This window comes from Mustela nivalis (assembly GCF_964662115.1).
Source record: "Mustela nivalis genome assembly, chromosome: 17".
Taxonomy (NCBI): Eukaryota; Metazoa; Chordata; class Mammalia; order Carnivora; family Mustelidae; genus Mustela; species Mustela nivalis.
Genome location: NC_139036.1, coordinates 10893688 through 10918348, shown reverse-complemented (window position 1 = coordinate 10918348; position 24661 = coordinate 10893688). Strand labels below are relative to the sequence as shown.

At 39.6% G+C, this 24661-nt stretch overlaps 1 protein-coding gene across 50 annotated transcripts in view; it reads right to left on the bottom strand.

Annotated features, from left to right (window-relative positions):
• Positions 1-24661, bottom strand: part of NCOR1 (nuclear receptor corepressor 1) — a 154052-nt gene that overhangs the window by 68652 nt on the left and 60739 nt on the right. For 32 of the 50 annotated variants that reach the window (XM_082705660.1, XM_082705673.1, XM_082705707.1 and 29 more), the window contains exons 7-17: positions 24132-24188; positions 23520-23572; positions 23152-23178; positions 21000-21066; positions 18421-18593; positions 17039-17129; positions 15122-15300; positions 14325-14379; positions 13558-13659; positions 4617-4744; positions 276-493 (exon numbers count right to left, since the gene is read on the bottom strand). In XM_082705660.1, coding sequence (XP_082561786.1) covers positions 276-493; positions 4617-4744; positions 13558-13659; positions 14325-14379; positions 15122-15300; positions 17039-17129; positions 18421-18593; positions 21000-21066; positions 23152-23178; positions 23520-23572; positions 24132-24188 — 1150 coding nt within the window. The remainder of the gene's footprint in view (positions 1-275; positions 494-4616; positions 4745-13557; positions 13660-14324; positions 14380-15121; positions 15301-17038; positions 17130-18420; positions 18594-20999; positions 21067-23151; positions 23179-23519; positions 23573-24131; positions 24189-24661) is intronic. The other 18 variants (XM_082705671.1, XM_082705693.1, XM_082705670.1 and 15 more) reach the window with 3 other exon arrangements.

Sequence of the window (24661 nt, the reverse complement as noted above, 5' to 3'; positions counted from 1 at the left end):
AGCAAGAAACAGACTCTGAACTATAGAGAACAAACTGGAGGTCACCAGAGGGGAGGGATATGAGTGAAAAAGGTGATGGGGATTAAGGAGTGTACTTGTCATAATGAACCTTAAAAAATAATAAATAATAAAACCTTAAAAAAAATTTTTTTAAGGCCAGACTTTCAGATTATTTTTAGGTCATCCATATCCGAGGACCTTCCTGCTCTACCCTAGCAGTGCAAGAGAATTCTGCACAAAATCACGGCCTGTTCACTCCCATCTCGCGCACTCACCAGGTTCTGGTGGTGGTGGCAGAGGCGGCGGAGGCTCCTCGGTGGCGGCAGCAGCTGCAGCACTGGCCGCTGCCGCTTCATTGGTCATGGACCTGGTGATGCGGCCCTTTCTGCGGCCCTGACTGTTGGCGGTCTTTCGTCCCCGGGGGGTGGCCTGCTCTCTCTCCTCCGTTTCTTCTGCTGTACCTTCCGTCTTGTCCTTTTCCTTAGTGTTTTCTCTGGAAACAGAAGCCGATAAAAAGCTTGTGTGATTTAGAAGGATACATGCATCTAAGAAGGTTGTGGCTTGGAATTTTTGTAATACAAATTAAATAAGACTATCCAGTCTCTCAGCTGCTGAAAACAAAATTTATGAAAGATGCTGTCATGCCCCAATTTTGAAGGGTTCTGACTGGCTCAAATTAAGATATTTCACAAAGGTCTGCTTTATTCATTAATGGACTCAAATTTTAAACACATTCAAGTCACCTTATAATGTATGACAACACCCTATGAGGAAGTAATGGATGGCAGCGGAACAGCCCCTAGACCCACAACCAGTGGGTCTAGTGGGTCTAGGCAGTGGGGTACCAGTGGGGTACCAGTGTGTCTAGGCAGTGGGGTACACCAAAAAAGCAGGAGTCCTGGAGTTCTTACTTTGGCTTCAAGGTAAGTTTTCTCCTTTGTGAAATGAAGAGGCTGAGACACCTTTTCTGCAGGAAGTCTACAGCACTGCTTCATTAAACCAGCCTCAGTATTCTCAACCATCTCCAACACTAATTATGTGCAAACAGGCCAGTGTGGCCCAGGCATTATAACGGAGAACAGTCTGGAGCCAGGCTGCCCAAGTTGGTAACAGAGCTGTGTGATTTACCAGCAATGTGACCTTAGACAAGCGACCTCCCCTCCATAGGCATTTTTCTCATCTGTAAGTGAGGATGACAACCATATGTTTCATAGAGCTGTTGCAATGATTAAAGGAGTTCATTTATATAAAATGCTCAGTTTTATACAAAATGCTCAGAACTGTGCCTAGAACACAATAAGCATCATATGTGTCTACTGGTATTTGGGCTGAACCTCCCTCAGCCACTTAGGAGAAACCTGATCAATAAATAAAGGGTTCTCACTATTAGTAGCAGTAGCACCACACGTGACACCAGAAGATTATTCTCTGTATTACATACGTACCTCCCAGGGTTGTTAGATTTAAAAACAAGGTCCCTAATGTGCATTTCGGCAAATGAATGAATAGGTGGCAACAGTCAGAGACTCAAAGGCTCCTGCTTAATGGGAGGTGTTAATTTTTTTTCAAATATTATGTACTTCAAAAATCTGTTGTAGCTTACCAAGCTTACCGCAATAAAAGAAATTCTTCCAGAATTTTCCCCCTTCACCCTGAACTGCCCTCTAAGTTACCCTGCAACCCTCCTTCTCCACTTCTTTATTCCCTTAGCAATCTGGCTACTACTACGGATTCATCTTAAAGACATTTTGTCAAGAGTCACCAGTGACTTACTAACTGCAAATTCAGATGACCTTTTCTCAATTCTTGTTGCACTGATATTCCTGCTGCAACTGACCCTAAGGACAATTCTTTTTACATCCTATTCAACTTAACTTTTAGGACTTCATGCCTCCTGATACTCCCTACTGCTATTATGGCTCTCCCCTCTGCAGGCTGCCTTCTTCCTCTCCCTGTTCACATTCGCATTTCCCAAGGCTCACCCTGGCCTTAAAACTCTGTGAAGTTACCCCATTCACATCCATTCCACTGGGATGACTCCCCAGCTGTATCTTTAGACTCACACCTCAAGTCTACTAAATCTCCTAAGACCCAGACTTGTCTTCCCAAATACCTTCTGGGAATCCCTATCAATATACCTGGATTCCCCATCAATACAAACTCAACATGCCCAAAACCATGCTTATCCCCACTCTGCCTCTTGCTCCCCACCACACTCTAATCACTCATTGTTAACAGTACCACCGTGATCACCTTCATTCAGGGTTACAGATCTAGCCTCATCTTTAGCTTCTTCTCATTTTCTTTGCCTCCTACATGTGATCTCATGTCAAGGTTTGGTTATTTCATCTCAGTAACAGTGCCCCCACTAGTTCCACCATCTTGATTTCTACTATCTATATTTTTGTGTTTTTTTAAGATTATATTTATTTATTTGACAGAGAGAGATTACAAGTAGGCAGAGAGGCAGGCAGAGAGAGGGGGGGAAGCAGGCTCCGGGCCGAGCAGAGAGCCCAATGTGGGGCTTGATCCTAGGACCCTGAGATCATGACCTGAGCCGAAGGCAGAGGCTTAGCCCACTGAGCCTCCCAGATGCCCCTACTATCATTGTTCTTATTCAGTGCCTTGATACTCCACTCCCTGACTTACATCTCCAGTCCTCCATTCTCTGCTGCTGTGGGTCAGTATTCTATCAGAAAAGCTTTGGCAAGAAACCATTCTATCCAAGGGCGCATGGGTGGCTCAGTCAGTTAAGCCTCTGACTCTTGATTTCAGCTCAAGTCATGATCTCTGGGTTCTGACATCAAGCCCCACACTTCAGGCTCCGTGCTCAGCACAGTCTGCTTGAGATTCTCACCCTCTCTCTGCCCCTCCCCCTACTCACACATGCTTGCGCAGGCTCTCTAAAAAATAAATCAATCAATCTTGAAAGAAAGAGAAAGAAACCATTCCATCCATTCAAACAACGCATAGCATGGACTATTTTAGCTTCATTAAGGTTTTACTTAATCTAACCCCAATCCACCTTCCATTGTTCTTCCTGCCACCCTCTGTCCCAGTCTAGTAAGACCACTATCTGCCATTTCTCATGGCAGCACATCTCTTCGTGCTGTTCCTTTCATTCTCTCCATTTTAACCACTAGCTCCCGCATAAAGTCCTCTAAACCATTCAGAGAGAAGTAACCCTCAACCTCTTTTCAGTCTACCAACATCCTGTCCTGATTCTGCTCATTTCTTCCAGGCTTTCTTCTTTATCATGAACAGTACCTGCGTCTTGCCTAGCTTTCCTCTGCTAGACGATAAACTACCTGGGAACAGTACATATCATTTATGTCCTTTTGCAACCTCCATAAGAGCTGGCTCACATCACTAATAAATGAATGCTTGTTAATAGAGATTTAAGGGAAAAAGTGAAAACCAAGATATGGCAGTTCCATATGAGCAGATCCAAGAACCATGTGGGAAAATAAATGTTTTCCCTAAAAACTTTAAAAAAATTTGTTTTCAACAGTTCTCTCCCTAAAGTAGAAGATTAGAATGGCAATGGTAGGGTATCCAACTCTTTAACAACCATACCAAGTGCTTCAGGCTATAGTTGCCACAAAACCAAATAAATCTTCAGTATTTCCAAGGGGATTCCAGAAATAGCACTATAAATATTAAAAAGAATGAACTACCAATACGTGCAACAACTTGCATGTATGTCAACATCATTATGCTAAGTGAAAGAAGCCACGCACAGAAGACTACATACCGCATAAATCCATTTATATGAAATTCTAGAAAAGGCAAAACAGATGAGCAGTCCCCAGAGGGCAGGGGAGTTGGGGGGAAAGCTATGGCAAAGGAGCATGTGGAAACTTTCTGGAGTGATGGAAACACTATGCCACAACTGTGTCAAGAGTCAGAGCAGTGCATATATTTGTCCAAATACATTTAGTACACATCTAAAATTGGTGAATTTTACTCGGGGTAAATAATGCCTCAAAAGCACCAATCTTTTGCAAAAAACCCACCCAACTGAGCCACTAAGCCCCCACACCACTGACGCCAATATGTGCATAAAGGCATCAACAAAAGCGGTCTCTGAGCAGCAGAATCCCAGGCTGATTTTGTTAAGTATTTTGCTGTCTTTTCCTTATTTTCTGTAGTAAACAAGAATTACTTTTATAACCAGGCAAACAGCAAGAGAACCACAAATAAACCAGAAACCCCACTTTATACAATAAATAAAACCCATGAAACTGTAATATAAGGTATTATAGAAAAGAAAACCATTTATCAGCATTTTTACATGAGTGTTAAGTACCAAAGGTGAAAAAAAAAGATCCTGAGGTACCTTCCAAGTCAAAAATTAAATTATATTCAATATATCACTGATGAGTGTATATTACTATAGCTCATCCCTTCTGAAAAATATGTCTCATGTCTGGCAAATAAGTCCATTAAGCCAAAAGTTGCACTTACCAGAATATCCAGTTCTTTAATTAGGTCAAAGCACATTAGATGATCAAAGCGCACATCTAATTCATTTGTTTATCTAAAATTTTTACCCTCAAGATAGTCAATAGGTCCATGATTTTAAAATAAAACTAGTATCTAATCATTTAACTCACTTGGAGTCCTCCTTTTCATCTTTTTCTTCTTCATCTTTCTTTTCCTCTTCTTTTTTTTCTGTTTTTTCTGCTTTATCTTCTTCTTTTTCCTCTACTTTTTCTTCTTGTGAGGGTCGGGCAATTTGCTGCTAGAATGAATCATCATTTGTCAAATTCAACATTAAAAGAAACAACTCAAATTATGATAACATTACAATAAATACCTTTGCACAAAAATTTATAAGCAATTAATTTATTGATCACTTACAATGTAATTAGGGGTAACATATTAAAATTCAGTCTCACACTCTTTAATATATTCCATAGGTACTGCTTAAAAGCACACACACATGCACACAGACGTTCCTAGTGTCTGGACCCATCAGAGAGGCAAGAGTGTTAAGATTCCACTTAGAAACCTGAAGTCTGAGGTTGGTTCTCTCTGTTTCTGTAAACTCCCACATCTAATCTGTCACTCAAGCATTTCAATTCTACCTTAAAATTTGATAACCTATAATTTAACAAACCATTCCCTGAGAATTAGATACCTAATATACTTCCAACCTTTTCATCACTATAGATGATACCACAGGAACACCTTTACACTTTTAGTCTTCTGCGCAAACATTCACTTGATGGAATAGTAGAATGGCTACGGTCATCATCAAGACTAAAGTAATTTGCAAAAACAGTAAGGAGATAACAGAGTGAAAAGAAGTGAAACACTCAAATATTTCTAAGCTAGAATTACAACTCTATAATTAAAAATACGAACAAAGACAAGAAGAGAATACGATTATGGGACCCTTTTATCTTTGCTAAAATTGGGATTCTACAGGAAAACAAGTGAAATCAACTCTGTGCCAGTATTCTGTTTATTCAATGCAAAAATCAAGACCATCTAAGCTAAGTAGGATGAACTGCCCCTCGGCATTGGCGCACACAGCCCCCCGTCCGTTTGTACGTCTTCCAACCCCCCACCTTTCCTACACTGGTTGCTGCTCTGGACTCACCTATACACACCCAGCATTTCATGTCTTTGCCTGGAACACTCTTTCCACCCCTCCTTGCCTAGTAAACTCGGACACAGCCTCTGAAATTCAGTTCAAAAGGCTACATCCTGTGAGGCATTTCTTGATTTCCACAGAGAAGCTCCAGGCCCGGTCTCCCTACCTTGCCACCGGCATGGCCCACACCTGCCTGCGGCACTTACCCAAAGTGGTGCATCCCTGGGTTACCAGGGTCTGTCTGGCTCCCTGCGTTACAATCTCCTCAAGGACAAGGACCCAGTCTTACTCCTCTAAGTATCCCAAGTTCCTGGGAGACAACTGGACCACAGATGCCTCTGCGTGTGCCGGATACAACCAGAACCAAGTTCCTTTATCCCGTTTCTCTGAAAAATTTGGCCCTCCCACCTCAATCTTTCATTCCGACCCAGCCAACATCAATCTGCCTCCTAATAAATGCCTGTCCTCTTATCTGTTCTGTCACCAGACAACACAAAAGTACTCATTAATTCGAGTTACAATTTCCCTTAATTCTTAATACCATCTCAAAGTCCTTCACCTACTGGATAAATCTGGGTTTTTTTCTTAAGATAACAAAGACCTTATTGGCCTCTCCAAGAGGTCCTGTATCATGACTTCTTCAAATCCACAAGGAACTAAATAAGAATCCGTATCCTTCTTGCTCCCAACTGCCACTTCGAAAACATTGCTACACTGCAGTATTTTTATTTTTTTTTTTAAGATTTTATTTATTTATTTGACAGACAAAGATCACAAGCAGGCAGAGAAGCAGGCAGAGAGAGAGGAGGAAGCAGGCTCCCTGCTGAGCAGAGAGCCCGATGTGGGGCTCGATCCCAGGACTCTGGGATCATGACCTGAGCAGAAGGCAGAGGCTTTAACCCACTGAGCCACCCAGGCGCCCCAACACTGCAGTATTTTTAAAAATACCTCCTTTTTAAAAATTTCACAGAATCTACCTCTGATGCCTTTTTTTCCTGTTTTGGTATTATGGATTGACTTCTTAAATACTCCTAAAGAACACACAGATGATTTTATCACATGGCTCATTATGCCTTGCCATTATTCTTCCAACTTTATTTTTTTTAATTTATTTATTTGACAGAGATCACAAGTAGGCAGAGAGGCAGGCAGAGAGAGAGAGAGAGAGAAAGGAGGAAGCAGGCCCCCCAACAAGCAGAGAGCCTCATGTGGGGCTCAATCCCAGGACCCTGGGATGATGACCTGAGCCGAAGGCAGAGGTTTTAACCCACTGAGCCACCCAGGCGCCCCTATTCTTCCAACTTTAAAATGTACCTCAATGCTTTTTCTAGCAATGTAATATCCTACAACTGAAATACTCTTGAGGTCATGCTCATTAAACTCTCCTAAGGTGAAGTCATAATTGCCATCACTGGTGGGCACTGCTCTACCTCCAAGATCTTGAAATCAGAAAATCTCTACAACTACCACTCATGCCCCACCTACCCCACATTTTCATTGTTGCTGATCTTGCTATTTGTCCCCATCATGACCCTTGGTCCCTTTATTCTATGAAACTTCACAGCCCATGAGGAAGAGCTCTATCTTATCTTCCTCTCTAACCCCTCACTAAATTGTCTCAATACCATGGTTCCCTCACTTGCTTGACCTGACTTCCCCAATTTCTCACTCTGGTAATTGCCAGTTCCCTTTTCCTTTGAGTGTTTGCTATTACTAGTCAAAAATTTAAAAATCAGGAAAATTTTCAAATGTGTACTTTCCAACCATGACTAGACCTGCTTTACAAATGGGAATGTTTTTCTCACCTTTGACTGACTCCCTAGGACACCATAGTGGTCACAAGGCTGGTTTCAAATGCTAATAATCGCCAACCACTCACCTGCTACAAAAGTAGCATCCATTAGTCATTATGAACAAAGTGGATGGCACACTAGCGAAAAACTCTGCCCTTTGCCTGGCGAGTAGGCTCTTAACCCAGAAAGTGGTTTATAGCCCTCAGAAATGACAGCGAGGTATCAACTCGGCAGAAAAGGAGTAAAGAACTTCACTGTTCTCTTAGACTTAGATGATACATATAACTTGCTTCCTTAATACTTTTCTATTTCTAATGCCAACCAGTGTTCTGAAGAAACTAAGCGATCCCACACGTTCCCTGCTGTCTGAAATGCAGCCAGCAGCTGACTTTACTCCCCCTTCCCTAGTGTGAGGGACCGAGAAGCAAGGTAGCACCTGTTTCAACCAGGCAATGGGAAGACGGGGGCAGGATGTCTTCTGGAGCACAACCCCCAATTCTGCAGAAGGTGCGGAGTTGCTGGATAGTCTCTGCAAGTGTGTGACAGCTGCAGAGCACAACCCCCGTCAAAGCAGAATCCATCCACACTGACTAGGCAGCAGTGGGTGGAGAGGGAGAGCCAGGCGGGCCGGAGTGTGCAACCAGCATCTGTCTCCCTTCGGCTGACAGGCACTGAGAGCCACGGCCACACCTGCTCCCGGCGATAAAGAGCCCAAGGAGTAACCTCCAATGTTCACAGGAAGTGATTGCAACTACTTCTGTTTCATGCAAATCTGTAAAGGAAGTGCCAAACCCCACGCTCTGGGACAGAGGTTCTAAGTCACAGCCCTCACGCCCTTTAGTAGGGGAGCTGGAGGACAAGTTCACAGTGTCAAAAGCAAAGTCATCTGAAGGTCCCCTGACAGACAGAGGCATCCCAACAGCTTCCTGTCCAGGTTTCTCCCTCGTTAAGCCTAGTACTTTTTGGTCAATTAAAGAAGGTTTTATTTTGTCAGGGAGGATCTCACAACACAAAACCTGTCTGCCACACAACAAACTGTGCGCTGTAAATGTTGGAGGGCATTAGAAAACAAAATCAAAATCCAAATTAAAAAAAAAAAAAAACTAAACAAAAAGTTTTATGTATTTTTTTTTTAGAAATCTTTTAAGAAATCTTTTCATTTATATATTTGACAGAGAGAGTGCACAAGCAGGGGGAGCAGCAGAGGGAGAAGCAGACTCCAGGCTAATAAGCAAGGAGCCAGATGCAGGACTCCATCTCACGGCCGTGGGATCATGACCCCAGCTGAAGGCAGAAGCCCAACTGACTGAACTACTCAGGCGCCCAATTTTATGTACTTTATAACGATAAAAGAAGAACAAGGAAATTTCAACAGACTCCTCTATAACAAGATCAGAGAAAGTTTATGCTGAGATTTATTCTACTATATCTGACTGAATACCTAACACTTAAATATACCCTATGTGTGTTTATTAACATGCCTGAGTCTTCAGAAAACAGATAAACAACTTCCCACTCAGTAGATGATTAAGTTGCCAAGAAATGAAATAACTAAATTTAAGAGCAAGCATCTAGAGAACTGAAAACATTCAAGAGACAGAAAGAATGAGGTCCTCCTTTAGCCACTTAAGTCTTTTTCTTAACATTTTATTTATTTATCTAACAGACAGAGAGTGAGCGAGCACGAGCAGAGTAAACAGAGGGAAAGGGAGAAGCAGGCTCCCCGCCGAGCAGAGAGCCCGATGCGGGGCTCAATCCTAGGACCCTGGGATCACAACCTGAGCTGAAGGCAGACACTTAACTGACTGAGCCACCCACGGGCCCCTAACCATTGAGTTTTGTAAGTGTCTCAGTCAGTAAACAGAAAATATCTTATCAAAATATATTTAAGGGCGCCTGGGTGGCTCAGTGGGTTAAGCCTCTGCCTTCAGCTTAAGTCATGATCTCAGGGTCCTGGGATGGAGCCCCGCATCAGACTCTCTCTGCTCAGAAGGAAGCCTGCTTCCTCCTCCTCTCTCTCTCTGCCTACTGATGATCTCTCTCTCTGTCAAATAAATTAACAAAATCTAATATATATATATATATGTATGTGTGTGTGTGTATATATATACATATATGTATATGTATATATATTTATTTATTTTAAAACTAATGCCTTTAAACCAACCGAATTTGAAACTAGTTTCCTGAAGAGTAAAAGCTGTCAATCACAACACACCATCATGAAGGCAACAAAGGCTACAGTCGCTACCATTTATTGGGCACTCCGGTTGTCCCCCGATAGCACACTCTAGGGATGTCACACACACAACTAGTTCTTATGTTAACCCTGCAAGGTAAGTATTATTGCTTCCATGCTCACAGATGTGGAAGCCAAGGCTCAAAAAGTGAAGGGAAACGTCTAGGGTTACATGGATATAAAGAGAGCTTTTTTGGATCTAAAGCTCTTTCTCTTAGACCCAACTTTTTAAACCTGCCTAAAACAGCCTAACTATTGTCTAACAACTCAGTCAAAAACTTTCCTAACTTCAAACATTACTACATTTACATAAGTATATGCTTTCTCAATGTCCTTGGGGAATAAAAACCTGCTGACATATTTAAAGAGGAAGATGTTGTCAGAATGAAGGAAGAGTACAAATTCTTGTGAAAGGTAATCAAGTATTTGGAAACGAAGAATGTGGCTTCTAAACAATGACTTGCTTTGCTGCTGGTCACCAGCAGGTACCACAGTAATTTTAGCTACACAGTGACAGACTATTAGATGAGAGTTTCTGCTGGAAGGTAAGAAGAAATTCCTACCTCCAACAAAAAATGTTACACACAGAATCAAATTACTACTTGGCATGTTACTTATAATTCTAGATCCCACAGAGTAACACTGAGGACTGGCTTCTGATCTTTGATATATATTCACAGCTTCAACTAAAACTTAATGAAGAACCATATTCACTCCCATCATGGCATGCCAGTAAGTTGAACTGTGAAATGGTTTCAACAATACCTAACAGAATTCTGAGTTAAAACTTTTGCCAACAATAATGTCTGAACACAAGTCTAACAAAAATATGATTATCTGTCTCATTTCCCCTATGAGTCTCAGATTAAACTCCCTTTCAGAGGAAATAATATGCAAGATTCCCTATAGCCATACCAGGTTAAAAATCCAACCTCTCAAGCTTGGAATCTCTCTGGGCAAACAGCACACAACACATTCAGGGCTGAATTACAATGACTTCCTATGGTAAGAGTCGGGAGGGGAGGACGGGTGAAGCAATCAAATAAAAACAGAAAGGATAACTTCAGCAGAACTCTACAGAGTCTTATAATAAATTTGCCCTAATCGTTCTGGGATTACCTAAAATAATTCCTACTGATTCCAACTTGACTGGATAATAGAGCAGTAAAGTTGACTTTCAAATTAGTTGAATCTCTATTATCTACCAGAGTAAAATGAAGACACACCAATTTAAAAGTTCTTAACTTGTAACTAGATTCCTTAAAAAAAAAAAGAAGAAGAAGAAGAAGAAGAAGAAGTCTTTCTAAACTTTTTCCATACAGCAAATTGTACATTCCCAACCCAGATCTGTTTCCCAAACTCCAGACTTCTACTTACAACTGCCCCCTTTACATCCCCACTTGGACATATGTATCTAAAATTCAGCATGTCCCAACTTTGCCCCCCAAATCTGCTACCCCTTCAGTCATGCCTACACAGTAAATGGCAACCCCACAAGCCAAAACTCAGGGCTATCTTGGATAACTGTCCTTGAATCCCCCCCACCATCAATCCATCAGTAAAAAACCTCTTTACCTTACGTCCAAAGATACATCCAGACATGGACAGGTTTTCAACACCGCCCCCTCTAGAGTCCAGTCCAAGACGCTGGGAGGATCAACGTAACCTCCTAACTGGTCTCCCTTACAATCTAGTCTCAACAGAGAAGGCAGAATGACCCTGTCACAACTACAATCTGCTCAAAAGTGCAGTGGCTCCTCCTCTCATATGATAACAGCTCTAATGTCATTCAGTCCTATATAAGCAAGCCCCTAAACTAATACCACCTAATTTCAGAAAACCTGTCCACCTATTTTGACACAAACAGAATGAAATACACAAACAATTAAGAAACAGGTAAGATTATTCTGGTCTAAGACCATGCTGCATTTCCATCATTCAATCCTCTCCTCTCCCAAATTCCCAATGAAACAATCAGAGAAATATACAATTAGAGAAACAATGTTCACGGTAATAACGTAAAAGCTAACATGGGAATGACTAGACTGACAGAAAGGCTGACCAACCCCAACCTGAGCCAACTTGGGGGCAGACATACTAAGGTTCAAGATGAGAGCACATATGGACAATCTCAGTTCCGTTAAATGCACTCTGGGATGTGACACAGATGTGAGCACACAGAACCAGAATGTGCAGAAGAAAACTCTTAATATGGCTGGAACTTAACAAGAACGAGTATGCCACAGAGAACAGTGAGATGGTGTCCCAGGTAACCTTAGGAGAGAAAACCAATGTTTCAGAGTAACAGAGGCATTTCCCCACACACATAATTTCCTGATACAGCTTTCTCCTCTATCATCACAAGCAACAGACTGCTAATCCTGCAAATGTTAAGATATAATATCAAATTATTCCCTTACATTATCAGGGATTGAAAAAATTTAAACAACTTATAATTACAAAATACGTAACTTCTAAAAACTAAGTTCAATTAAAGTTATAAATACTAGCTGGTAATAAGGAACAAAGCTGTTGTTAAAAATCTGTAGCTGAAACTCGTTTAAAACACAGATGGGCTCTGGCATCTCTAGCTAGAAGAGCTTGATTCCACTTTCTCTGTGGGAAGCCCCAGCATCTTTGATGGAACAGTGTTTCCCGCCCCACTGACAACATCTGATTTGCTCCCCATTGGGCAGGAACTCTTCACGGAGCTTCACAAGCATCCACAACATCAGTCCCATCAGCATCCAGGTGCACTCCCCATCCTCGTCAGCCCCCTGCCCATCTCTCTATTCTCCTTTGTAAGCAAACCTTACAGACAAGGGCACACCTGTACTACTACCACTCCCTCGCCTTCCACACCCCCTTCTGCTCACTGCAACTTTACTTCTCGACCCCTCACCAATCCACTGAAAATGCACGCCCAGGGAACCTCAGCTTACTCAACCTCTAGCAGCATTTCACACAGCTGGCTTATGAAACGCTCCCTGCACTTTGACCAGAAATACCGTTTCCAACGAATACGTAATCACATCCCGTGAGGCAGCAGTATCCTGCAGGAAACAATGGCCCCGGAAACACAAAAAGGTCATGGCTACGGATAATGACGGCACTGGGTCAGCCTGTATCTGGTGAGCGGGGTGGCTCAGCAAAGAAAAAGTGGTTGTGCGGGGAGACCAGGAGGATTTACAAAGGCGGGTCGGCAGTCAGCAGCGGTGCAAGTTCACGCGCGCGATTCCAAGTCCCAAGATGAACCTGGACAGGGAGAGCAACGGCCATCACATCGCCCCAGCAGCCGCACCGGTAAAGCACGAGGGAGCTGTGACAGCTGCTGATCAGTTATTTGGGGGAAAACAGTTTTTAAAGTACTGAACTGCAACTGCGAAAACGTACTCTGCACTGCATTAAACACGGTCTTTTAAGGTCAAGTGTTTTTCCAGAGTAAAAAGTTTCTAAACTCCAGAAATGGAAGTTACTCTGAAACAAAATGAGGCCCCCAGTATTTGGGTAAACTAGCCTCTACACTCATTACCACACTACATTTCTCTGTCCTTCTCATGGGTTCTACCTGCCCCCTTCCTCAGACAAAAGGACTGGTAAAGACGGTGCATGAAATGAAGTATCACGGGTCCCATTCTCACATTATCGCTACTCACAGTGACAGGCACAATTTAGATAACATGGAAGTACAGAACGTCTCTCATTGGTTTTGTCATACTAGAAACTTATAGCACATTCACAATAGATGATGTCACACATTAAATATATATTAATTTCAAAATAATAACATGTTCATAACATCCACATTATTTAATGAAATGTCAATCCCTAAAATACACGATTAAATACAAGGCCCTGGTTATACCCTTTTTGTTCTCCCTGTCTCCACCCTGAAACACCTTCCGCACAGTAATGAAACCCACCTGGTTTCTTCCTCTGCGTTTTCCGTAATTCCTTCTTACTAGGGCTTTATAATTCTCATTTTTCTTGGTTAAGTAGTAATATAAAACACAATCAGGAACACTCTATAAGGAAAATAAATTATTTTTGAGGAGTTAAAGAAGTAACATTTTTTTAAATCAAGCAACACTTTTAAGGGAAACCTCTGGTATTCTCAAGGTCTAAATTAAAGAGCAACACATGGCCTGCATTTTAAGGGATATCTAGGCTCTAAAAATATATATATTATTTTTATGGACAATTTCAGTGTTCTTAATCCAAATTATGAAAAGATACCAGGAACTATCAGAGACATTCAAGCACCTCCTTATTAGGCAGTAACTAAATTCTCTTTCTTGTTGCATATCTGCAAATATTCAAAATGTCTCTTTTTTAAGTATGTTGCTCAGAAACACTATATCCAATCCACTGTGGGGAAAAAAAAATCAGGGAAAATCAGGATTCTGATATTTTAATCAAAAATTCAATGAAAGTTCAAAAAGCATTGTAATCTATGTGTTTTTAGGGAACTACAGTATCAAGTAGTCTTTTGTTAACTGTGAAAATTAGACTGTGCTTATGATTTATTAATTATAAATATCACTATATTAGCCACCTAAGAATCTTTTCTGTATCAAGCGCTCTATAAAAATCAGTTCTCTGTAACTACCTCTGTGTATTAGAGCACAAAAAGTTTAAAGAAGCGAACATCACAAACCTATAAACATTCTCAATGTAAACCATTTCTTACCTTCCTTTCCAAGTATGATGCAATTAGCCCAAAGTTTTTTGGATGCTGGATAAACCTGAGTTTAAACAAAGGAAACAACAACAACAACAACAACACATACACACAAACATTTTAACAACTTAAAAAGGGGTGGGCAGTGCTCAGGAACAGAACTATGAGTACAGATCACCTCCCAATCACCCCTAACTGCCAGCTTGAGGAACAACTACAGAATCACTGGAGTCTTTCAAGGGCCCAGATTTCTGGGTATGATCCACCAGGAACCAAGGACACTGGTCTACAGCAGAGCACAGAAATCTGTACTTTTAAAATGTACCCCCAGGTGACTGAGACACAACCCAAATTTGGATACCACGCTTAACCTGACTCCATAACCCCAGTTCTCATCTGTGACTTAGGCTCCCATGTATAAACTTATGGGAAGGTTACAGCAAATCTATATTCTCTACCTTCCAGAATATCCATACAAATGCCAAAAAGGGCCAAAGTTTGGGGGAAATGGTTCAATTTACTAGTGAATGCCAGGGCGCCTGGGTGGCTCAGTGGGTTAAAGCCCCTGCCTTCGGCTCAGGTCATGATCCCAGCGTCCCGGGATCAAGCCCCGCATCAGGCTTCTCTGCTCTGCGGGAAGCCTGCTTCCCCCCCTCTCTCTGCCTGCCTCTCTGTCTAGTTGTGATCCCTGTCTGTCAAATAAAAAATTAAAAATCTTTAAAACAAAAAATTTGCTGGTGAATGCCAAATACTTCTCAAGAATTTATGTAAACTTGTATGAGAAAATGATTTAAAGTTTAAATTACTTGTCCTTAAAGATCTCCTTCTCATGGTCAGTCCAAACATTCATAAACTGCCTATCTTTATAAACTTTCATAGGGTCTTCCATGAGGCCATTCATGTTAATGAACTTGACCCGTCTCTGTTCTGCATCAAACATCATAGGCGGGATCACAGAGAGCTGCCGCATTTGTTTCTCATTATTCTGCGAAAGAAAGTAAACATAATTTACAAAGAATAAAATTTAAAGAGGGCTATAGCTATCCTAATATACGCCAGAAAAACCACATGTGTAGTTCCATGTGTCAACAGCAGCATGTACCATAACATCTAACATGCGCTAATTACTCATATATCTAATAAATACTCATTAAATGAATCATTCAGGCAGAGGATATACATTATGTTTTTATATCCCACTACTACAATTTGAGAAGAGTTCTTTACTTAAAAGAAGTAGATACTTCAGATAGTAATATTTTAGACCTAAAGGACACAAAGAAATGCCAAGTTCACTGAAGTAAGGATCTTATGAAACATTTAATTACATTAACACAGTGTCATTTTTAAAAGTCTTAAGATCATTTCAGAGAATAAATCTTAATGTCATTTAGGAGACCAATGAATAGAAAAAAAAAATAAACAGGTGTCCAAATCTTAAGGACAGTGATTTTAAATTAAACTCGACGTGTTGAATACTTCTTGCTAATCTTACATAATCTTTTCACTGAAAATTGAAGACTATTATCCTTAAAATTTCAACTAAAGCTTTGTTACATCTCTACAGTTGGTTTTTCCCCGAACTGTAATTTAATAAGTTCACAAGCACACATTTCTATGAAAAAATTCACCAAAAATACACGTATTGACCTCAGTACAAAGCGAGGTTTTTTCCTAAAACTTTTCCTCATAGAAGTGGATACTGCCTTACAGTCAAGTCCTTACAAAGTGTCAAATTTTATAGGATACTCTCAGTCAGTCTGAACACCAAAGCATGATTTGGGGCAGACACCTGAGCCTTAGTCACCTCAACTTGTCCCAGTTTTGGGTGCTGACAGATCTGCCCTAATGGAACCAGTCGAAAAGCAAGCAAAAAACTTTAACGCAGATTTAATCATCACTGCAGGGATTATGCCCACTAGCTTTTTGGTGTTTGTTTGTTTATGACCACAAGTTTTAAAATATATAGCAATTTAATAATGGTCTTTGATCAGTACTTAAGGAGACCACCACATTCAAATAAGCAAGACCTTCAGAATTCAGAAATGAGGTTTTCTGGGGTTGTTTTTATTTTATTTTATTTTATTTTATATATATATATTTGATTATTTATTTGTTTGTTTGTTTGTTTATTTATTTATAAGCTGAAGTATAGTTGACACCAAAGATGAGGCTTTTAAAAAACCAGTATATAAAATCAAAACCAGAACAACTAATTAAACAGGAGGTGGCTTTTGGACCAACCTTTAGAGACGGTTTGAACACAGCTCAAAAGACTCATGACAGGGACTGAAATTTATCCTTACTCAGCACAGATTTATCAATGCCTTATCATCTCTGTCTCCCAGGCTTCTGTGGCTGGAGGGCACACTTTGGGGAACCCACCAGCACCTCAGGTCCACTTCAGATGAATCTCTCTGGGCAGTCTGCTCCTACACATCCCTGCCACTGACACCCTGATTCAGGTCTTGTTTTCATGTTAACAGCGCCCTCACCTCTCCTCCAGGCCTCCCTGCTGCTAAAGCCATCTATGTAAGATGCCAATCTGATCACAGGACTGCCTGCTGTAACACTTTCAGTGGTTGGCTGGTCTCTGGAACAGTCCAAACTCTATAAATGTTCCCTCATTTATGGACAAATAAGCCCTTAGTTCCTGGGGTATGAGGCTAAAAATGCCTGAATAATCAATGAATTCAAAAAGCTAAGTCAATTAATTTCCTTACCTCCTGCTCAGAGAGCCCATCAATAATTTCAGAAATCTCATGCTCACTCCTAGCAATGGTGGCTGAAAGACCAGCTCCCCTCTGCCCAACTCTAAAAATAAGAAAGAAATTATAAATATATTTAAAGGCCACTTATAAAGAAGACACTAATTAAGTTACTTTTATATGCATTACTCCTCTGAATGGGACTTTTTTAACCAACTAGAAGTCAGAGAACTAATGCTACTGAGATACCACTTTTAAGTAATATGCCCAAAGATTAGGATTCTATAGAAGAATGATTAAAATATTGAGATTAAGGGGTGCCTGGGTGGCTCAGTGGGTTAAAGCCTCTGCCTTCAGCTCAGGTCATGATCCCAGAGTCCTGGGATTAAGCCCCACATCGGTCACATCAGGCTCTCTGCTCAGCAGGGAGCCTGCTTCCCCACCTCTCTCTCTGCCTGCTTGTGATCTGTCAGTCAAATAAATAAATAAAAATCTTTTTAAAAAAATATTGAGATTAAAATTTAAAGGTTACATGTCCAAATTCAAATGGTAGAACAACTTATGGGAAACTTCCAGAAAACCACAGGTATTGATGACATTTCCATTTCAAATAGCAGTCTTTGCTTTCTACAGCAGAGGAACAGACTTGGAAAAATACATCAAGTATTTTTTACAGGGAGGGGAAAAGAAAACAACCATCATCCCTCATAAAAACTTAATCGTGATTAAAGAACTAAAGCTTATATATACTCTTACAAGAAATACTGGAGAACAAATCTAAAGCCTTTTTTTTTAAAGTTTTGTTTTTAATTTCTTTTCAGCATAACAGTATTCATTGTTTTTGCACCACACCCAGTACTCCATGCAATATGTGCCCTCCCTAATACCCACCACCTTGTTCTCCCAACCTCCCACCCCCCGAAATCTAAAGCTTTTAATTTTATAAAATACTTGCTCTCTAAAGTAGAAACAAATCAGAAACTATCAACCAATATCAAAGAATTTCTTAATTTGCCATCCATATATAATACTCTTCGGTCATGTTGGCAGGTAATGAAGAACTAAGAAATATTCAAGTCTACTCTTTTTAACTGCCATTTCTAAAGGAATAGGTATTTTCAAGAACAGAAGAATTACTTTCAAAATATTCACTTAAATTTAGATTGAGCAGCATTATTTTAAGAATAAAAAACAAATACTAAATTCACCAAGATGTAATCTTTGCCAGCTGGTAATGAAATTTTATATTCAAAATGAAAAGTTCTTTATGAACTTTCTTAAGATCCGATTCAGGTAACCATTAACACCGTGAGAGAGCAGGAATGGGAATCTGTCGGCGAGGAGAAAGCATAGCCATTAGCCAGAAGAGCGCAGCCAATAAACATCAAACTACTTACCGCTGAAATCTTTCTTGTTGTTCTCTCTGTTTTCGAATTTCTGGAAACTGCTTTTCATAGTACTCCCTTGTTTTGCTTTCTTTAGCTTTCCTCCGGGGGTTATTTTCTATTCTGTCCACTTTTTTCTCCCATGCCTCCATGAGCTGATCATAACGCTGGCAGATTTTTTGTTCCTATTAAATACCCGTAGCAAATTAATAATTAAACTAAACTCTGTCATTCTGACAAACCTAATACTTTACAGTAAATGCTACTTCTTAAGGCTAAGTCAGAAGTACATTTGGCCTAGGACTCAACTGTGAATGAAACATCCTTGATCTGAAAGACAAGAGAGAAAAGAGCCCTGTTTCCTACAAAGATCAGCATATAGAGCATATTTTGGCTAGATTTTTTTTAAGTTAATGTTAAGACTAACAAAATTATTTAATTAATAAGCCCTACTAGTAGCTGCCCAGCTACTTTTATTATTTTCCTGATAACAATATATGTCTTCATTGTCAAAAAAAAAATGGAAAATAAGTGATAGAAACATGTGAATAGTTCATAATCCCCAAAACCCAATGGCAATCATATTAACATTTTGGTGTTTTCCTTCCCATGTGTCAAAGAAAACACTCATGCTTTAACCGTTCCTCTACTGCTGGAGACTTGGACTACTTGAAGGTTTTTGCTATTATAAATAATGTTATCTAAACATTTTTGACAGTCTGGAAAAAGCAGAAATTGGTTGTGCTTTATGATAAAAAGAAATGCAGTGAACTACATGAAACCAAGAGTTAATCCTTTTAGAGAAATGAGTAATGTATGATCTCATTTTTTTCAATGGAGAGGCAAGAAGCCTCCCTTCAGAGCACAGAAGTGTGAATGTGTCAACAACACACGGATAGAAAAAGGTGTAGGACTCATGAAAAACCATTAACATAGGTTCCCTCCAGAAAGTGGCTCTAAAGAGGAGAGTATTATCCTCCTCACGATCCGTGCCGCCCCCCAGACACTTGCCAACCATTCTTCTCAACTCCCAGGTATCTTCTGTGTCCTTCACTTTCTCCGTCTCTAGCTAGCTCCTCAGTCCAGGTCAACACCATCCCTTATACCTACATCAAAGTTGGAACCTCCAAACTGGCTCCCAGGCGGCCTTTATTCTCTCCCAGGCCTTCTTAATAGTGGAGCCAGAAGCAAACTCTTAAAATACAAACCTGAACATTTCACTTCTCAGTTCAAACACTTAAAAGACGCCCTTGGGATCTAACCCAAAGTCTGGTAGGTGAACCTCCTGTGGGCAAATCGGCCCTCTTCCCCCAGCAGCCTCATTTCTGCCATGCTCCCAGCAACCTGCCACACTCTGTCCACCTCCCAGACCTTCACTTCAGCGGCTCCCTGTGCCTGCGCAGATTTCCAGAGTTTCTTGTTGTCCTGCAAACTTCCCTCTACGACTCATACACGGAGCATTAGCTGCCCCTCCTGTATGCTCCCACAGCCATCCGTATTGTCCCTTCCCACAATGTGAGTACGATACTGTAACTGCCTGTGACTCATCTGCCGCCAGTCACACTGTATGCTTTAAGAGTTAAAACCACATGGCTATCTTGCTCACCTCTGCAGAACAATACATGGACAGAGTAAACAGCCAATAAATATTTATTAAACAAATCAGTGAACACGTAAACGTTATAACTAAAGACTCTGTGAAGCATGAAAACAAAGTCTATGCTCCTATGTTTGCATCAGCAGACAGTAAATTACCACAATTATAACAAAATTACTGGATAGAAAAAAATGCTTTAGTAGTTTCTTTTAATTTTTGTATGTTTCTTGCAAAAACAAAAACACACTAATTTAAGGACAGTATCTGAAGGACCAGATTGGCAGATTACATTAGAAGTTATGTGTCAAGTAAAAGCTGCTGACTCTTGAGCTTTACAATTCATTAAACTGTCACGTCATTAACTATAAGGCACACGGCTCATTTTTCATGTGAATTAAGGAACATCATTTATTTGGTAAGCAACTGAATTTAAACAAATTAACAGTCTGTCTCAACTTAGCAGAAACATATTGTGAAAAGAAACATACTGGCATTATATTTTCTGTAACTTCATTTCCATGAACATTAGAACCACAAAACTTCTGGACTGCAAGTCATATAATAAATGTGAAAACGTATCTGAAGTTCAAAAAGGTGAACTTTAGCTGACCCAGTTCCTAATAAGAAAGAACAGTAATGTCCACTCAGCATGACTGTAACTTACCCACACTGGTCTGAGGGTTTAAGAGACTAAATGTTGATCATCCTACTTCTCTTTCATGTTCCCTTTTAACTACTCACCATTTTCTTTATTTTGGCTAGATGAAAATGTTATACACAGATGACCAAAGAAATTAATTTGATAATGATATTAAATGTCAATTGCTGCTAGAATTAGATTTATATTTAAGTCATCTCTATAGTTACTTCCTAAATCGGCAACCTTTTCTCAAACAGAATCAAGAACCATCCTCACTAACAAAGGGAAAGCAAATGCCTAAATGAGCATGAATGGGAAAGTTGTACAAATTTCAGTTAAAGGATAGGACCTCACCCTTTGTTTTCTTGCATGATTTCTTCTTTTAAAAAATAAAATGAGTTTTTTCCTCATCACCTGGTTTCTAGAAGAGAAAAATATGGTTGTATGACATTAAGAAAAAGCATAATTTAATAATGCATTCGCTTTTTTTTTTTTTTTTTTTTTTTCAGAGACACTGAAAAACAAGCAAAGATCACTTAGGAATATCTGATGTGATCAAAGTTAGTCTTATTTTTTTCACCCTGCAAAATAAGACTTTTGCAATAATTAGGACTAAGATTCCTCTCACTCTACAGCAAGATTTTATACAAATAGCTCACTTTCAATTATTACATCCAAGTATAAGGCAAATATTTTCAAGTTATAGTTACAGTCAATGATTCTTCTTAAGAACTCTGGTGATATAAACATCTCTGTACATTCTTGGAGGAGGGGAGGTAGACGAGAAGGAAAGGCCTTTAAAGCTACCTCCCTACCTCAGGTAAGGTGCTGACCTCCCTTCTATAAGAAGGTGCACCCACAGAGAAGAGAGGGGACTTCTGCTTTTACACAGATTTCCTTCCATCACAGAAATGACACAAACCACTCTAAGAAGGCATGGAGGGCAATGTGACAAGACAGGAAGAGTTCTCTTATATCTTAATGAAACGGTTACACTTTTTAAATTTGAAGCACTGTGACCTTCAAAAACAATGACATGCAGGTTCAAATATAAATATTTATACCCCACCTACTTCCAGAAAGGATTTCAAGCTGATTATTCAAATATAAATACAAAGCCAAGGCAAGTAGAAGTAATTTTTTGGATTATCTGCCACTCAGGACTAACAGTGACACTGGTTCCACTCAAATTAGCGTGGACAGTCAGGAGCTGGCTATATGGAAAAGTAGCCAAGACATGAAAAGAATTATTAAAAGGCATATTTGCTATTTCATACAAAGCAAATGACGGTGATGAGAAAAGAGCTACTACACGATTCATACGGATGCATGCAGCTGAGTAAATGGTTATTTCACAAGGTGACGTACAGTGGAAGCATTACCACATATTTCTTTTGCTCTAGCTTTAATTACGTGCTACTCAAAAGCAAATGATAATCAATAAATATCATTTAAAATGTTTCCTAGGATTTAAGAAGTCAGCCGGTCAGTAGTAACCTATCCCAGGACAGTGTGCTAAGCACTGTAGTCGGGCAGTGTAGACAGCATGAAATAAATCAGACAGAGTTACTCTCCAGCTAATATCAGGGGGGAAAGACAGAACACAAACATAACTGAAGCTTTGGGGGAAGGGGGGAATCATTAAAAGTAGCCAACTAGATTTTATCTGCTACTCTCCCTTTAAAAAATGCTAAAACAGCTAAACAGTTCCAGAACAAGGTATTATTTTTTATGAATTTTGCCTAAACCTACTTCTAAGGGTTTTCAAGACCACAGTAGCATCTCACAGAAAAATTCTAAGTATATATGATTTTTATCATAAACCACTTATTTAACAAAAGTTAAACTTATTCAAATTTCAATTCTGTTCATGCATACTACCATGCAAATTATATTTGCCACCAGTTCTGCAAAGTAGTCAACTATTGCACATACTCTCAGTAAGAAATTTTTTCAAAGAAAAAAATGATATATAAATAGCAATCTGCTCATTAGTAACTATACTAGTCAATAATTTAAATGTGCTGATTATTCTTAATAAAACATAAAGTAGAAATATCACATTTTTGTTACAAACTAAGAATAATTCACCTAAATTCTCTCCAAGTATAATTAAAAAAAAAAAAAAAAAAAGATACCTATCTAGCTTCCTCTCTTACTTCAATCAGATCAAGAAATTAGATTTTCTTTTCACTTATTTTCTTATTCCAAACTCTGCATCCATAAAGGCCTGGTATCTAGGATGAGCAAGGCTAAGCAAACTACATTCTGAACAGTCTCCTCACCCATGTGAGGTGACCGAGCGCTTCCAAGGCACCAGGACATTAAATGGCAGAAGGGTCTACAAATACCGTCATTAGCAAGAGTCATGGAAGGGATTTCCCTAGAATAGGATTTTGAATAATGATAAAATGATCCGTGGCACTTCTACTTTGCAATGGCAGATGTGGCTTGGTGGGGGACGGTGTCATCACTAGTCTTAAATGAAAAAGCTTCATTATCTTACTTCATCATGCGCCTTGCAGGTACTCCACTGAAAAAAAGACAAAACAGGAGGCAAAAAATTCAAGCCTCAAGGTAAGCCATTTCAATGTTAAGTATTCACCTTTTTTACTAGCAGATCATAAAACCAGCTAGTTTTATGCAATAATTTATTTCATTTTTTTTTTTTTTTTTGGCCTCGGAAACTCAAAGCTGTTACCCCAACCCCCAAGAAGCCAGAGGAAGATAACATATAGTAAAACGACAGCAAATTACACAAATCTAAAACACACCTACACTATATTATATATATGTCAGCAGATAACATAAAACAATCTCTTTATAGAATATATGGTCTTTAACTGAAGAACTCCAAAGATGATGAATACTTACGTCTTGATGTTCTCATGATACACCTTGGTATCTGATGGCTGGTTATAGAGTGGCTATAAAATAAATCAAATATTTAAATATACCACATTGTACACGTCTATAAAAGTACAAAGAAACAGTTCATATTTTCAGGTAAACCTAGTACTCCTAGATCATCACAGTACCTGCCCTCCCAAAACTTCCAGACTTCCAGGTTCCCTGAATAATACTCCTTCCCCATCTCCTATTAATGGCACTCTCATAAAAATGTTTATAAATCCATGGTATCCCATAAGAAATACATTTATTCAGGTTTTTAATTGCAAAAGCAAAGGAAGAACATATGGTCCAAAGAGCTATTTCTGTCTTACTTGTCCTGCTTCTACCTCGTATGATTAAATGGCCTGCTCAGGCAAAAACACACTCAGGACAATCCTTCTGCAAAGGTAACCAAGTTTGTGCCACACTATTTTAAAGCTGGCACAAATGTACTGCCCAGATCTCATTCCACAGTAGATAGGTTATATTCCATCTTATCCCAAGAAAAATGACTAAAAAAAAAAAAACAAAAAAAAAAAACCAAAACAAATAAAAAACCGCCACCAGACATGAAAAAAGAAATTTTGTACTTACCAGTTCAACTTTTGGGCCAAGACCTTCAAATATTTTATGAGCCTCTTCTGCTTTTTTCTACAGATAAAGACAGTATTATATTGTGTAATTAAAAATTGTATTACCTACGTGTAAAACCACTACCAATTTAATAGCATTTACCTAAAAACTACTCTATAGTTGAACTTCCCTTATTTCCAAATACTCTTACCATATGATAAGTTGAAATACTCAGTCTTCTGTTTTCACAGCTTCCTCACCAAATTAAGTCAAAACTTCACATTTGTACTGAAAGTAGTTAACTGGGCACCTGGGTGGCTCAGTTGGTTAAGCGACTGTCTTTGGCTCAGGGCATGATCCCAGAGTCCTGGGACCAAGCCCCGCATTAGGCTCCCTGCTCAGCAAAGAGTCTGCTTCTTCTGCCTTTGCCCCTCACCATAATCTTGTGCTCTCTCACTCTTGCTCTCAAATAAGCAAATAAAATCTTTAAAGAAAAAATAAGTAATAACTAAAAAATTGTGAAGTTCTTAACAGCAAATAGATATCAAGAT